At 36.0% G+C, this 14292-nt stretch overlaps 1 protein-coding gene across 1 annotated transcript in view; it reads left to right on the forward strand.

Moving 5' to 3' along the window:
* Positions 1–5779: 5779 nt before the first annotated feature.
* ZPLD1 (zona pellucida like domain containing 1) overlaps positions 5780–14292 on the forward strand; it is a gene marked incomplete at its 3' end in the record, with an annotated part of 38952 nt that continues 30439 nt past the window's right edge. Inside the window, exon 1 of the mRNA XM_082839388.1 lies at positions 5780–5893. Coding sequence (XP_082695514.1) covers positions 5788–5893 — 106 coding nt within the window. The 5' untranslated portion in view covers positions 5780–5787. The remainder of the gene's footprint in view (positions 5894–14292) is intronic.

Genomic DNA, 14292 nt, shown 5'->3' on the forward strand with positions numbered 1-14292 from the left:
TTTGAACAGATTCACTTTTTCTCATGTCACAGGGGTGCTGTTTAATAAATTACTTTTCTTGGGTACTAAGAGCCAACTTTATTCATCTGAAAGGTTAATGTGTCTGTTCAAAGTGTCCAAGTTATTCCCAGAGAATAATTTATGCACTGAAAATCTGTTTTATTTGGGAAATGCCTAAAGAGAAAAAAAAAAAGTGCGGTACAAATTAAACACAGGTAGATGTGGTAGTTCATAAATGAAGTTGTTTTTCTTCCCCCGAGCTTTATTTATATGGACTGATTTATATCCCTGACCATTTAAAATTTCAAAACTCCCTCTCCTCTGCCCCAGAATTTCCTATCATTCCTTTTATTTTTTCTCCATAGCACTAATTGTAAATATACTCTGTATTCCACTTATAGATTTCATTTTCTTCTGACTTCTTTCACTAGAATGTAAGTTCTATGCAAATAATTCTTTCTGATTGCATTACCTCAGCTCCCCTGGACACTACCAGGCACGTGTAAGCATTCAATAATTTTGATAAATGAATGTAGGAATAAATCAATATTGATTAAATTTACCAAGTAATCACCAAATTTCCATTTGAGGTACTGTTGTAAGGGTCATTTTCTGGAAGGCAATGCCATATAATAGTTGAGGGTAGTTTCTGGAGTCACTGTGCGTTGAATCTTTTTTAAAAATTTTTATTGGAGTATAGTTGCTTTACAATGTTGTGTTAGTTTCTGCTGTACTGCAAAGTGAATCAGCTATATGTATACTTATATCCCCTCTTTGTTGGATTTCCTTCCCATTTAGGTCACCACAAAGCATTGAGTAGAGTTCCCTGTGCTATACAGTAGGTTCTCATTAGTTATTTATTTTATACATAGTATTGTATATATGTCAATTCCACTCTCCCAATTCACCCGCCTTTCCCCCCTTGGTGTCCATACACTTGTTCTCTATGGCTGTGTCTCTACTTCTGCTTTGCAAATAGGTTCATCTGTAGCATTTTTCTAGATTCCACATATATGTATTAATATACAATATTTGTTTTTCTCTTTCTGACTTAATGCTGTATGACAGTCTCTAGGTCCATCCATGTCTCTGCAAATGGCACAATTTTGTTCCTTCTTATGGCTGAGTAATATTCCATTGTATATATGTACCACATCTTCTTTATCCATTCCTCTGTTGATGGACATTTAGGTTGCTTCCATGACCTGGCTATTGTACATGGTGCTGCAATGAACACTGGGGTGCATGTATCTCTTTGAATTATGGTTTTCTCTGGGTATATGCCCAGGAGTGGGATTTCTGGATCATATGGTGTGTACATTGAATCTTGATTCTCATACTGGTCATCTGTTTAACCTTGGGCAAATTCCCTAACATTTCTGTGCCTCAGTTTTTTCATCTCAGAATAAGGAGAATAATTTACCTGTATCATGGTTAGAAAATATACTTAGAAAATATGGTTAGAAAAGTGCTTAAGAAAACATTCTGGTGCATAATCAGCCCTTAACAGTCACTGGCAGTATCATTAAATCAATTTGTGAAAATAATAATATTTTTATGCACTCTGAATAAGTGAAATAAAGTCATGACAAGTATGTAGATATTAAAAATATTTTGCCTCACTCATCTGAAGCACTTAGCTCAAAGCATATTTTAAGAATTCATTATTAATATAATTTACTTTCTGAAAATTAACAAGACATTGATTTGATTTATTTGACAAACTCCAATTAAGTCGAACAGAGTATTACAATAATTCCAAAGATCAAGCTTAGTTTTGAATTCTTCTCTGTCATTTACTAGGTCTGTGACCCTGGGCAAGTCCATTAAAAACCTTGACTTCAGTTTCCACATTAGTAACATGGGTGAAAATTAAATCTATGTTAGTAGTTGAATATTAAATGTAGCACAGAATCTGGCACTTAACAGATCTTAATAAAAGGAGGGTCAAAAAAAGATTATTAAATGTATAAAATCTAGAGAACAGTGTGACAGAACTATCTCAATTTATATAAAACTGAGTGAGAATTAAAAGTGAAATTATGTTTTTCTGACTCCAAGTTCAATCTTAAGCAAATAAATTAGAAATTCATATTTTAGAAGAAGTTATTTTAAAACGAGAACTTAATATGAGAAATATTGACATTTGATAGCAAGTCACTCAGCATATGACTTCCTTTGTATCGCTAAGTATAAAACACAGAGCCTCAATACCAGTTTAAGAGATGCAAGTGTCTCTTTAAAATCAACACTTCTGAATTCCTTAAAATTCAGTGTTATACGTACAATCCTCTCCCTCCCCTATCGCAATCAATTTAAATTTATGGAGGTACTGAGTTAAGAAAGATGTACAAAAACCTTGTGATACATGTCTTCAAGGTCATTGTTATCTAAGAATGCGTTACTAATGTTTTGTAATATTGACCATGTCAGACAGTCTTGTACAACACTGTTAAGCATCAAAGTAGGGTCATTGGATGCTGCACTTAGTGATGGTGGAGAAGATGGGAAATGCTTCTGCTCAGGTTCTCTAATCAGAGTTTGCTGGAGCCACAATGGGACAGCAAGCATTTCAGGTCATCCCAGGGTAAACCACAGACACTGGGTTCTACCTTGTGACATGAAGCTCAACTAAGATTTTTAAGCCAGATCGAGACTGGAGTACACATGTCTAGAATTGCACATGCCCAGGAGCTGGGGAGTCTGAGCAAACAAGACATTATGCTTCAATGAGTGTAAAGAATCTCAACACAGTCTCCAAACCCCAAGCGCTCCCATTTCAGAAAAAAATTCTAGAAACTGTGGCAAGTAACATCTCCAAGCTTGCTACTACTGTGAGTTGATAGTCAAGTTTTCTATGTACAGAGCAAATGATGGAGATAGGATTGAGGATGGGGAGTGTACAAGAAAATAGTTCATTAACTCCCAAAGTCTTGAAAATGCCATGAGCACTGCCAATGTTATAGGGATCAGAATGTGGATACTGCCTATACAAAAGTTGTGGTGTCCTTCAAAATTCCCCTGCTTAATGTACCATAATATTAAAACACAGACCAATACAAATAACATTATAAATATAATAATGTGATGTAACTAATCAGGGCTGTTACTAGCCCATGGGACACCTTTGTATTGTGCAGTCTAGCTCCAGAGCATGTGGCTTAGTCAAAGGAGCACAGACCCTGTCACCATCCCTCTCCATGGGATTGAGAGTGCCTTATGTCCAGACTGTGCTATGTTCTTTACGTGTTTGTAGTTTATAAAGTCTTATAATCGTCATCTTGGTTTTCAAATGCTAAATCTAGAGAATGCCTGAGGGGGAATTTGAATCTGTATCTGCTGATATCAAAATCAGTGGATTTTCTGTTAAAGCAAGCTGCCTTCTACCTCTACCTTCTTCTTGTCAAAAAAATATTTATTAAGAGTTTTAATCTCTATGACAGAGCTCTAAGTCTTATTCAAAGTGTAGAGATATGTCTTTTGGACAACCTCAGATCTGATCTAATGTTGTAAAGCAAAGACTTTACTACTGCTATTAGTGGTCCATTTCAAGTAGCACGTGTTTCTTAACCATTTTTGCTAAACATAGATGTGTCCAGTTTAGTCTGTAGTAATAATTCTCACTGTTTCCACAATCAGGACCTCCTTTCCCTTTTTAAAAAATAATTTTCTTCCTCACAATGCCCATATTATTCAATACATCTATTAAACAAATTGCATTCACTATGTAAGAATTTGTTTATTTTTATATGAAAAGATCTAATAAAGGGTACACGATTTTAAAAGCTAAAGAAAACAACTGATGATAAATGGCAACCAAAATAACATGAAATTTATTTAATAACAGATGATATTTAGGTAGCTTGTGCAGCAAGCTCTTATCAGAAAGTTCTGGAGTTGAATTCTAGTCCCTTCACTTATTTTCCATGTCACTTTAGCATCCTGAGACTTATTTTTCCTTTTCTATACATGGAGTGGTGATTCCAGTATCATCCAGTGTTTATAAGGATTTGAATGAGAGACTATAGGTAAATGATCTGGCAACACACTGCCTTCTTTGTATACAGCATCCACTCAATAAGCATTATTTTTCTCCTGTGAGACAATATAAAAGCTAGAAAGCCTTTTTGAATAATAAAAATAACTCACTTTTGAAAATTCCTGACTCTGAATCCGTAGGGACGGGAGACTTCTTTAGATTGAGAGACAACAGTGTGAGTCTAGAGTCTCCAGTGCCTTCTAGGAGTTAATGGGACCCATCATGAGAAGGAAGCGGCGGGGCATTGCATTGCTGTGTGTGTGATGGGATGTACCATTCAGACACAAGCTGCTGTCTTTCCTAAAAGTCTTCCAAAGACTCCAAAAGAGCAAGGCTGTCTTCGTCTATTTGGAGTGTCCTGAGGAGCTAGACATTGAAGTCATAGGCATGGCCAAGAGACCCCAGGGTCTGGGTCAGCCATTTGTGTGAGTCTTCTGTTTCTGGAGTGTCCTAGCGGATCAGAGCTAACCAGACATGTGGCTGTTCTTCCTAAAGTGACTAGGTTTGTGCCTCAGTGGTATGTTATAGTGCGTAAGGAAGGAAGCTCCTGTTTAATTAATAGTTTTTGTGTCTATTTTGGGGAGTAAACTCATGCTTTCCTTTCCCACATCCTCACCAAAGTGACTTTGTTCACCATAAACATGTTCTACTAAAATGACAATTCAAAAGCAAGATGTATTTCCTTCCTTTTGCTAAAGACTTGATTGATCATCTAAGGGCAGATCTTTAAGGACAGCTAAAACATCTTTTTTTCCCCCAAGCCCAAAGCTTTAAAAATGCAATAAATTATTTGAATAAGCCATTTGCAGTTTTATTTTCTTTTTGTTTTTTATACATAGACCAAAACCACCAACCCAAAAGATTTTTTTCCAGTGCACAAACTATGCTCTGAGAATAAGTTGGGCACTTCTGGAAGATATTTTAACTTTATCAGGACAATAAAAGGCCATAAAGGAAAAAAAATTAAATACCAGACTGACTGGAGTTTAAGTATTAAAGTCAATTTATATTTATTTGTTCAACACACACTGACAATTTCCATTACACTCTCCTAAGAATTCAAGGTTTTCATACTTCTGTATCAATTATCAACCACCAATGAGCAGCCATTGGAGAAACCAGGATGTCATTCTACACGTAGTATTTTTCTGTTCTCCCTTTTGCTTTATTCCTGTGTTTCCTAGGAAAATGATATACAAACCATTGATTTTGTGAAGTAGTAGTATCCTGGAATTCCTTTGTTGAGAGGAAATTTTTCTTGACATTATTTGGTCATTGAGAGAATTGAGAATTCTCTGAAAATCAACTCTTGAATGTTAAATCCCTCTGACTATGGATATTGGTACTTTAAAGGGTAGCATTGCCTCCAAATCAGTCAGTCTGCCTAGCTATGCTGTTCTAATCTGCTAAATACTTGGTTTGAGTTCTTCCTATTTATAATAAAAATCTTTCTTTTGCAAATGTTATGATTTATATCTTAGTTCTTCTACTACAAAAGCCTAGCTTTGTCACGCTTGCAAACTGGAGTCAAAGAATAAAAATAGTTTTGAAATATTGTAGCCAAAATCTCTGCCTCATTGTTGATAATTATTTCTGATAATCCTTAGGTCTTTAACGAGCTTTGCCTACATGGATGTAGACAGCCTGCCTATCCAACAGTGAGTTGAGATCAGCCTCAGTCTACCCAGCAAGTGAGAGTGAAGGCTGGTGATGTCCACATGAAAAGTAACTCTTTTCTAGGTTTTGCAATGGAACGGATATGGTTGCTCTTGCTTCTAACAATTAGAGTGCTTCCAGGGTCTGCTCAGTTCAATGGCTACAATTGTGACACCAACCTCCACAGTAGATTTCCTGGTAAGTTTGAACCCAATCTTTTCTCTAATTGTATCTGGAAAGAGCGATTATGTTTGAATAGTAAATCATTTAAATACATATGGAAAATGAGGGGGATATCTGTCTATATTAAGTGGATGTTAACAAATGGCAAATGACAAAAGACATTTTTCTGAAGTTGTAACTTATAACCACATTAACATACAAAGTGTACATTGTAGTTTATATTATTATAATCACTGCTCACAGATGTGAAAAATATTGGCTAATGGTTGATAAAATTGGGAGAGGCTAATGTCATTCAAAATTTGTCTAATTGAGGGATGTTTTTCTCATAAATTAATTCAGACTTTAAAAATTGCCCTTATATGCTGATAAATTTATTTAGGAAGAATACTCAGAAAATGACTGTGAAATATTATGCAATACTCAAAAAAATACTATTTCAATGAAATGTCGGTCACCACCAAAGTACGCACGCCAGCTTCAGAATGCATTTCATAGCAACCCATCAATATTATGACAGACATGAGATTTTGACCATATTGATGGACATGTCCCACAGGTTCCTAAAATCTGCACTTTTTAGAGGTAATTTAAGGTTTCACTTAAGTAGTCATCTTTTTATATCAGCTAAAGTTATAGAACCACAGTTCAATAGTTACAAAATAAGAACTAGATGATCTGAAACTACTTTTCTACTTATGTATTGCAAACTGAAATACCTTCTGCAATGTTTTACATGCTCCTGTGTTTGGAGCATGCCAGAGTAACAACACACCTGCATAGAGCAATCAGTAGGTAGGTAGGTAGTTGATGTGAAGTTTCTAATTTATTTGAGGAGAGGTAATCTGGCTTGCTCCCGAATAAAGACAAGAGTATGTAGGAATGGCTTCATGAGCCCAGACCTAGTATGAAAGTACTTGACAGGTTTAGTAAAATAAGGAGGTCAGGATGGGGAATGTCCAAAGACAAGTTTACGAAGATAAGTTAAGGCATGGTTCTTAATGATTTTGAATACCACAAATGATAGGATTTTTTTTTTTTTTACTATGGAAAATTGCAAACATATGCAAAAGTAGAGATTAGTAAAAAAGCACTCATAGTAATCATACAGCTTCATCAGTTGTCAACATTTATAAATTTTATCTCTCCTTCTTACTACCTCCATCTCTGAAATATTTAAAAATAAATTCATTATTCATGTTTCATTATATATATAAGTGCAAAGAACTTAAAAAAGTCATTACACTTGTATATCTAATAAACTTAGCAATAATTACTCAATATCATCTTATACTCAGCCAATTTGCCTCTAAATCCACATGGTGCATTTGTTGATGTGTTTCTTAAGTCTGTCTTAATTTATAGAAGTCCCTTGCTTTTCTAAAATGCCATTTATCTCTTTAAATAATTTGGTGATTTGTTTCTTAGAATTCCAACACTCTGGATCTGGTTGACTGTAACTCTTATGAGTCATTTAACATGCTTCTCTTTTCCTGTATAACCTGTCAACTAATGAGAGCTAGAGGTTTGAATAAATTCAGGTTCAATTGTTTTGGCAAGGATACTTTTTGTATTATTTGTGTAATAAAAGTGTTTTGTCTTCATTTTGTAAGCAATGAAGAGCCATTGCATCTTTTTAAACATACCTTTTTAAGGATTTGATGTGGTCACATTTTGTTTCAGAAAGCAGACGTTGGGGAAAGTATGAAGGACAGAATCAAGTTAGAAGAGACTAGAGGCAGAGAGAAATGTCACAAAGACAGTGACAATGGGAGCAGTAGAAGGAGTCAGTTATTAAGAGATGCAGTATTTTGTGGTGGACTCCCCAGAACTTGAGAACTGATTTGACTTGGGAAGTGAGAGAAAGAGAAGGCTAGAGGCTGTTTTGAACTTAGATAACTGGATGTTGATACTGTTAACTGACGCCAAAAGTATAGGGCATTTGCATGTTTTAGAAAGGAAGTTTGGGTTCGAAAATAATGACTTTGAAGTGCTCTTAGAGAGTAGAGTGGCAGCCTCTACTCAGAAGTCGGAAATATGGACCTGGGTCCGAGGAGAGAGGTTGAAACCAAAAATAGCTGTGTGAGGGTTGAATCCCTGTGCAGTGAGTGAGCAATGAATGAGGGGTAGGAAAAGGAAAGTTGTGGAAATAGACTACTATTTAAATAACCTGGTGGCGAAAGAAAGGGAGGAGTAAACTGAGCCAGCAGTTTAAATGAGAAAGGAGATTTTTAGATTAGAGGACTAGAGACACCTGAGTCTACATGAGCAAAGGGAAAGTATTCAGAGACTAGGAATACTAACAAAGAAATAATTGATGTAATGAGGAAAGAAAATATGGAAGAGATCAAAGGTACAGGTGGAGGAGTTAACCTTGGAAAAGTGGCAGCTGTTTGTTTGATTTAGGAGAGAAGAGAAATAAAAGAGGCAGAGAAGTTGAGAGATGCTAATTATGTTCATCTTCGTGGTTGAAGTGGAAGGCAGAGGCCCTCAGAGAGTGAGGGGCAGAGGCCTGGCTGGGGCCTGGGAAGGGTAGTCAAGTCTTACCCTGTTATGGATAAAAGAGAAGGCCAGAATGTAAGACGATTGCTCGGCAGAGAGGAACTAGCTGATGATGTATTATACTTGTAAAGGTAAATAAAACCTGTAAATAAGCCAAGGAGTGACTAAGACAGCAAAAGGAAGTATTTTTCATATGGTAAAATTTAAAAATTATGTTAAAACTTCCATTTACAATGGTGCCCACTGACCATCAGCGTCAAAATCGCCTGAGATAGTCATTCAGTGTGGACTTCACTGCTTTCCCCCAGATATGTAGTGTCAGAATCTCTGAATATGGTGCTGGGAATTTGTATTTTAAATCCTGCAGATGAGTCTCGTATGCATTATGATTGAGAACAGCTGACGGTGTTCTATTACTTTCTTGAATCCATTATTCCAGTTAAAAGCACAGTCATGTTTGGGGAAATATAACTAAAAACAAAATCTTCTCCCAACCCAAAAAGTCTTTCCACAAAGGTAGTAGAAATGAGAACACGTTTATCATTGAATAAGCATTAAACCAGAATGTGATGCTCAACACAGGCAATTCATTAAAAGTTTGCAAAGACAAAGGAATCTCACTCTTTTACATAGTCAAGCAGAGGCAACCCATTGCATACATGTTTTCAAAATAAATAATTAGTTCTCAAGTAAGAGGACTTGACAGCACCATTTGTCATGTATAGTTCGTCCTGAATTTATCTGGTAATTGAGGTGACCATCTGTGTTAGTGTAGTAGCTTTCTCCAGAGGGAAGATAAAATTCTCATATCTTTATGAAAGGAGGTACTTTTGTGATTTGGAGCAAGGCTCCCACGGAAGTGAGGCTCCCACCCTCCCCAGACTGTGAGATAAGGATACTATTTTCCTTGATGTTTACATTTCTAAGAGATGGTTCCCAAGTCCTTGAGAAAGACGTCCCTGCATCATAAAGCTGACAAAAGTCCTATCTAATTTTCAAAAGGATTTATATACATTTCAAGGAGAAGAGAAAGTACTTACAAATTTTCTGATATAAATGGTCTCTTCCTTTATTTTCAACAGGGAGAATTAAACCTCTTATTTTTAATTTGTATTTGTCCTTACGCATGTTAACACTTTTAGTACTTTTGGGCTTAGACAAAAAATATCCAAACTTTCCAAATTTATACACACACACACATTGTTGCAATTTAAAATTTATATTAAAAAAACCCTAAAATTCAGATAAATCAGAAGTTCCATGAGAGGCTTTAAGTTTATATGGGTAGTCTTTTCAAGTAAGCCCATTTTTGCAGGTTGTGTGCAAAAGACCAGAGTGAGCAAATAAAGCCTGAAGGTTAATTGCTCACTCCCCTCTTGACCTGTGGCTTCTCTTCCACATCAGGATCACCCTTGATGTCATTAGGAGCCCCACAAGCTGCTCAGATACTAAGCAATGGGCTAGAATGAGAATGAGTCTGGCAAAGGAGAGGAGCTATCTAAATGCAAAGTAATGTTAATAATGATGAGAGTAATCATCTCACCCTATCTGACCTTTGCTGTTTCATGACATTAGAACTATTTTCTTTAATTTCCATGCCATTTATCCTTAAGCCAAGGGAACCACCATGGCCTAATTCATTTTAAATTTAAAGGGATACCATTTAATTTTAAAGGAAGTTAACTCTTGCCTATCTAAGCTAGTAGCAGGGAATAGACTCATGCCCAACTGACATTATAATTATGATCTTCCAAGAATAAAATGCAATCCATAGTTGACTTTTAGAGTACCAAAGAATTATTTGGTCAAAGTGAAACATACAGATAAATGCATTTGGCCTCTGCAACTAATGGATACCTTCTGGAACCAGCCCCTCTTTTAGAAGACGGTATATGTAAGGGTTGGCCTAAACTTTCAAGCCTCTAAAGAAGTCTTTAATGATAAAGGCACAATCAAGGAGAGATTAGGTTAATGACACCAGAAACTTTGTGGCCTGACATTGTTTTATGGTGAACTAACCAGTCATGGGAAACTGAACGTAAGTCAATGTTTTATGACTTGTCATTTTGTATTCTATTTGAAATAGTGCTAAGAAGAAATAAATTCCATGTGTAGAATGCTAGGCACATTATGTAATTCTCTCTTTTATTTCTTACAATAAACCTACAAAACTTTTTAATTTTTACTTTATGATATGGAGATTGAGGATTAGAATTTTTCTAATACTGCAAAGCTAGCAATTGTCAGATATATAACACTAGAGCTCTTTCCATCAAACCATGATGCCTTAAAGTGAATCTTGAATACTAAGTTTAAAAAATGATTTATACCAAAAACCAAATAATCCAATTACAAGTGGGCAAATGAATAGACATTTTTCCAAAGAAGACATACAGATGGACAGTAGGCACATGAAAATGTGCTCACTAATCCTCAAGGAAATACAAATTAAAACCACAATGAGCTATCACCTTACACCTGTCAGAATAGCTGTCATCAAAAAGACAACAGATAAATGCTGGTGAGAATGTGGGAAAAGGGAACCCTTGTGCACTGCTGGTAGAAATGTAAATTGGTGCAGCAATTATGGAAAACAGTTTAAAGATTTCTCAAAAAATAAAAATGAACTACCGTATGATCCAGCAATTCCATTTCTGGGTATATATCTAAAGGAAACAAAATCATTATGTCAAAGAGACATCTGTACCCTATGTTCACTGTAGCATTATTTACAGTAGCTGAGACATGGAAACAACCAAAGTGTTTATCAACAAATGAATGGATAAAGTTGTGAGATACACACACATACACACAAACACACACACACAATGGAATACTATTCAACTATAAAAAAGAAGGAAATCCTGCCATTTGTGACAACGTGGATGGACTGCAAATGTTATTATGCTAAGTGAAATGTCATACAGAGAAAGACAAATACTATACGATCTCATTTATATGTGGAATCTAAAAAACAAAAGCAAAACTCATAGAAAATGAGAAGAGATTTGTGCTTACCAGATGGCAGGGGTGGGGGCATGGGAGAATGGATCAAAGTGGTCAAAAGGTACAAACTTCACACTATAAGATAAATAAATACTAGGGATGTAATGTACAACATGATGATTATAGTTAACACTGATGTATGCTATATTTAAAATATATTAAAAGTTGCTAAGAGAGTAAATCCTCAAAGTTCTCATGACAAGGAAAAACGCGTTTTTTTCCTTTTTTTTTTGTATCTATATGAATGATGGATATTAATTAAACTTATTTGGTAATCATTTCACAATAAGTGTAAGTCAAGTCATTATGCTGTCACCTTAAACTTATATAATGCCGTATGTCAATTGTATCTCAATAAAACTAAAATTTTAAAATTATGTGTAAATGGAGAATCACAATGGAAACTGCTACATTAAAGAATTTGAAAAATCATATGGTAGGAAAATTTGTTTAGCTTTTTCAGGACCAGCTTGACTAAGGAAATTTTTTCTCTGATAATATTTATTAATATTTCAATGAGTACCAGTGTTCCCCAGGAAATAAAATAGAGAATCACCTATTTCAGTGATAGACTTCATGGGCAGGTCAAGTAAAATGAGCTGCCTGATTTTGTGTTAGGCTTTGCTTAACCATTGCACTGTTCTGTGCCCAAAGACAAAGTAAGAGTGGATTATGGAATAATTATCCCAGGGAATACGTTCTGTCTCTCTGTGTAGGTAAGAAAGGCCAATTCTGCTGCCTTGGCAGAAGAACTGATCGAGACAGCGATTGCAGATCACATCCTGATTAACCTTCAGTGATAAAGTGCAGTGGAGAGAAGAGGAATTAGTCAGCAAGTTCAGTGACTGAACAATTCAGAGTTCTGAATTGTTCTTCTTTATTTTAATAACAAAGTTCTTTATTGCATGGATTTTTCATTTCCTCTACTTGTATAAGTAAAACCTATATGCTTTTTTCTGCTTGAAAAAGATGACCAAACTCTTCTAGTTCTAGCAAGTGTGAATAGAAGCCTGCAAAGTTTATCGAGGACTGCGTATGCATTTCTTTCAGCCCTGCAGACAACAGCTTGCATTTGCTAATGAGAAACAGAAGGGGAAAACTGAGGTGGTGAGGAACCTGTTCAATACAGAGGGGAAAGCTGAATTCCTAATCCACTTTAAATTCTTCATCAGCTGCTGGTATTTTGGGTAGATGAAATATCAATACCCCTTTTAAACTTCTTGCTCAATATCGTATAAAAACTTGAAAAATTGTGTTAAAACAACAAATATAACATCTGTTTTCTAAGCAATTTTAAGTTTATGTAGTGCCAAATATTGCTACTCTCATTTTATAGAGATAGAAGTAAAAGTGATATATAAATTACTTTTATAATCTGCTAAGATTATACAGTCTTGGAATATCTCTTGGAGTCCAGGAAATAAATTAGAGTTGACCTTCCATATCCATGGGTTCCACATCTGTGGATTCAACCAACCTCAATGAAAATATTCAGAAAAAAAATTCCAGAAAGTTCCAAAAAGCACAACTTGAATTTGCTGCATGCCAGCAAACATTTATATAGCATTTACATTGTATTTACAGCTATTTACATAACATTTACATCATATTAGGTATTATAAGTAATCTAAAGATGATTTAAAATATATAGGAAGATGTGCATAGGTTATATGCAAATACTGCATATGCCATTTTATGTAAGGGATTTCGGCATCCATGGATTTCTTTTAAATTTTAGTATCCAAGGGTGGTCCTGGAATCAATCCCCCATGGATACTGAGGGATGAGTGTCCTTTATTTCCAGGTGAGATTTCTGTGGTACTACAAAGCAGCACAGTCCTCAGCATACAGGAAAGACTCCTCCTATTATACTGAATAGGTTTTGGTTCATACAATCAGTTTTAAACCAATGCTACCTTTAAGTATGTATAAACCAGCCCATGGATCCAGGTGCAATCATATTCATGGGAATACCTGCATCTGAACTGCACAGAGCCGTCAGTTGCTCACAATAGACTCACGCAGCCTCACACTTCTCTTTCAATTGTTTCGAGGAGTGCCCAGGGCCTAGTTGCCATTTGAGGTAACTGTCCTGCTCCTCTGGTTATTAAACTGCTATGGTTTGTAGCATGGGGTAGAGGTGGGGAAGGAGAAGACTGACCCTCTTCCCAATTTTATTTCACACATTGCCACCTGAGCACTAAAGTAGACTCATTTGGGTTCAGTCTCACAAAGCCTTTCACAACCCTCTTTCATTGTAATTCAAACCAGTTAGTTCCTCAAAAAGGAAGGGACTCAGACACACACCCATGCCCTTTACAATTTGTTTCTCTCTCTTTCCTGTCCCTTTTTCATCCAAACCTCTCCCTCTTGTAAGCCTATAAATCATACAGTTTGGTGGGAGTGCTTAATCCCACCTGGTAGAACCCACCTAAGGATTACTTCCTGCCCAATCAAAATGTATAGTTATGACTAAGTGACTCAGTTGGTTAAGAGACTTGTGTAGGGGAGGAAAGATAATTTTCCCTCTACCCTTCTAGGTTCTTAGCTGAAGCCCCCTATAATAAAAGACAGATTAATAGAAAAAAACATAGAAGTTTAATAACATGTAAACCTCCTATATTCATGGGTGATACCCAGGAAAACGGAGTAACTCCCTGAAATGGCCCAAGCCACTACCTTAAATACCATCTCAAGCTAAAGACAAAAGAGATGGTGGTGGTGGGGAAGCCAGTTATGGGAGGTCATCAGGTAAATCACAGTAAACAGGAGTATGGTTGTTATGCAGATTTAGGTCTGTAGCCTCCTTTGTAAGAGTTTCTGGAGGTTTAGTTCCCCTCTTCCCTCCTGGTACAGAGAAGGAGATGCACTTACAAATGGAGATTTCCCTTATAAATGTAAATGTC

The sequence above is a fragment of the Leucopleurus acutus genome (genome assembly GCF_964270905.1).
Source record: "Leucopleurus acutus genome assembly, chromosome: 5".
NCBI classification, from domain to species: Eukaryota; Metazoa; Chordata; class Mammalia; order Artiodactyla; family Delphinidae; genus Leucopleurus; species Leucopleurus acutus.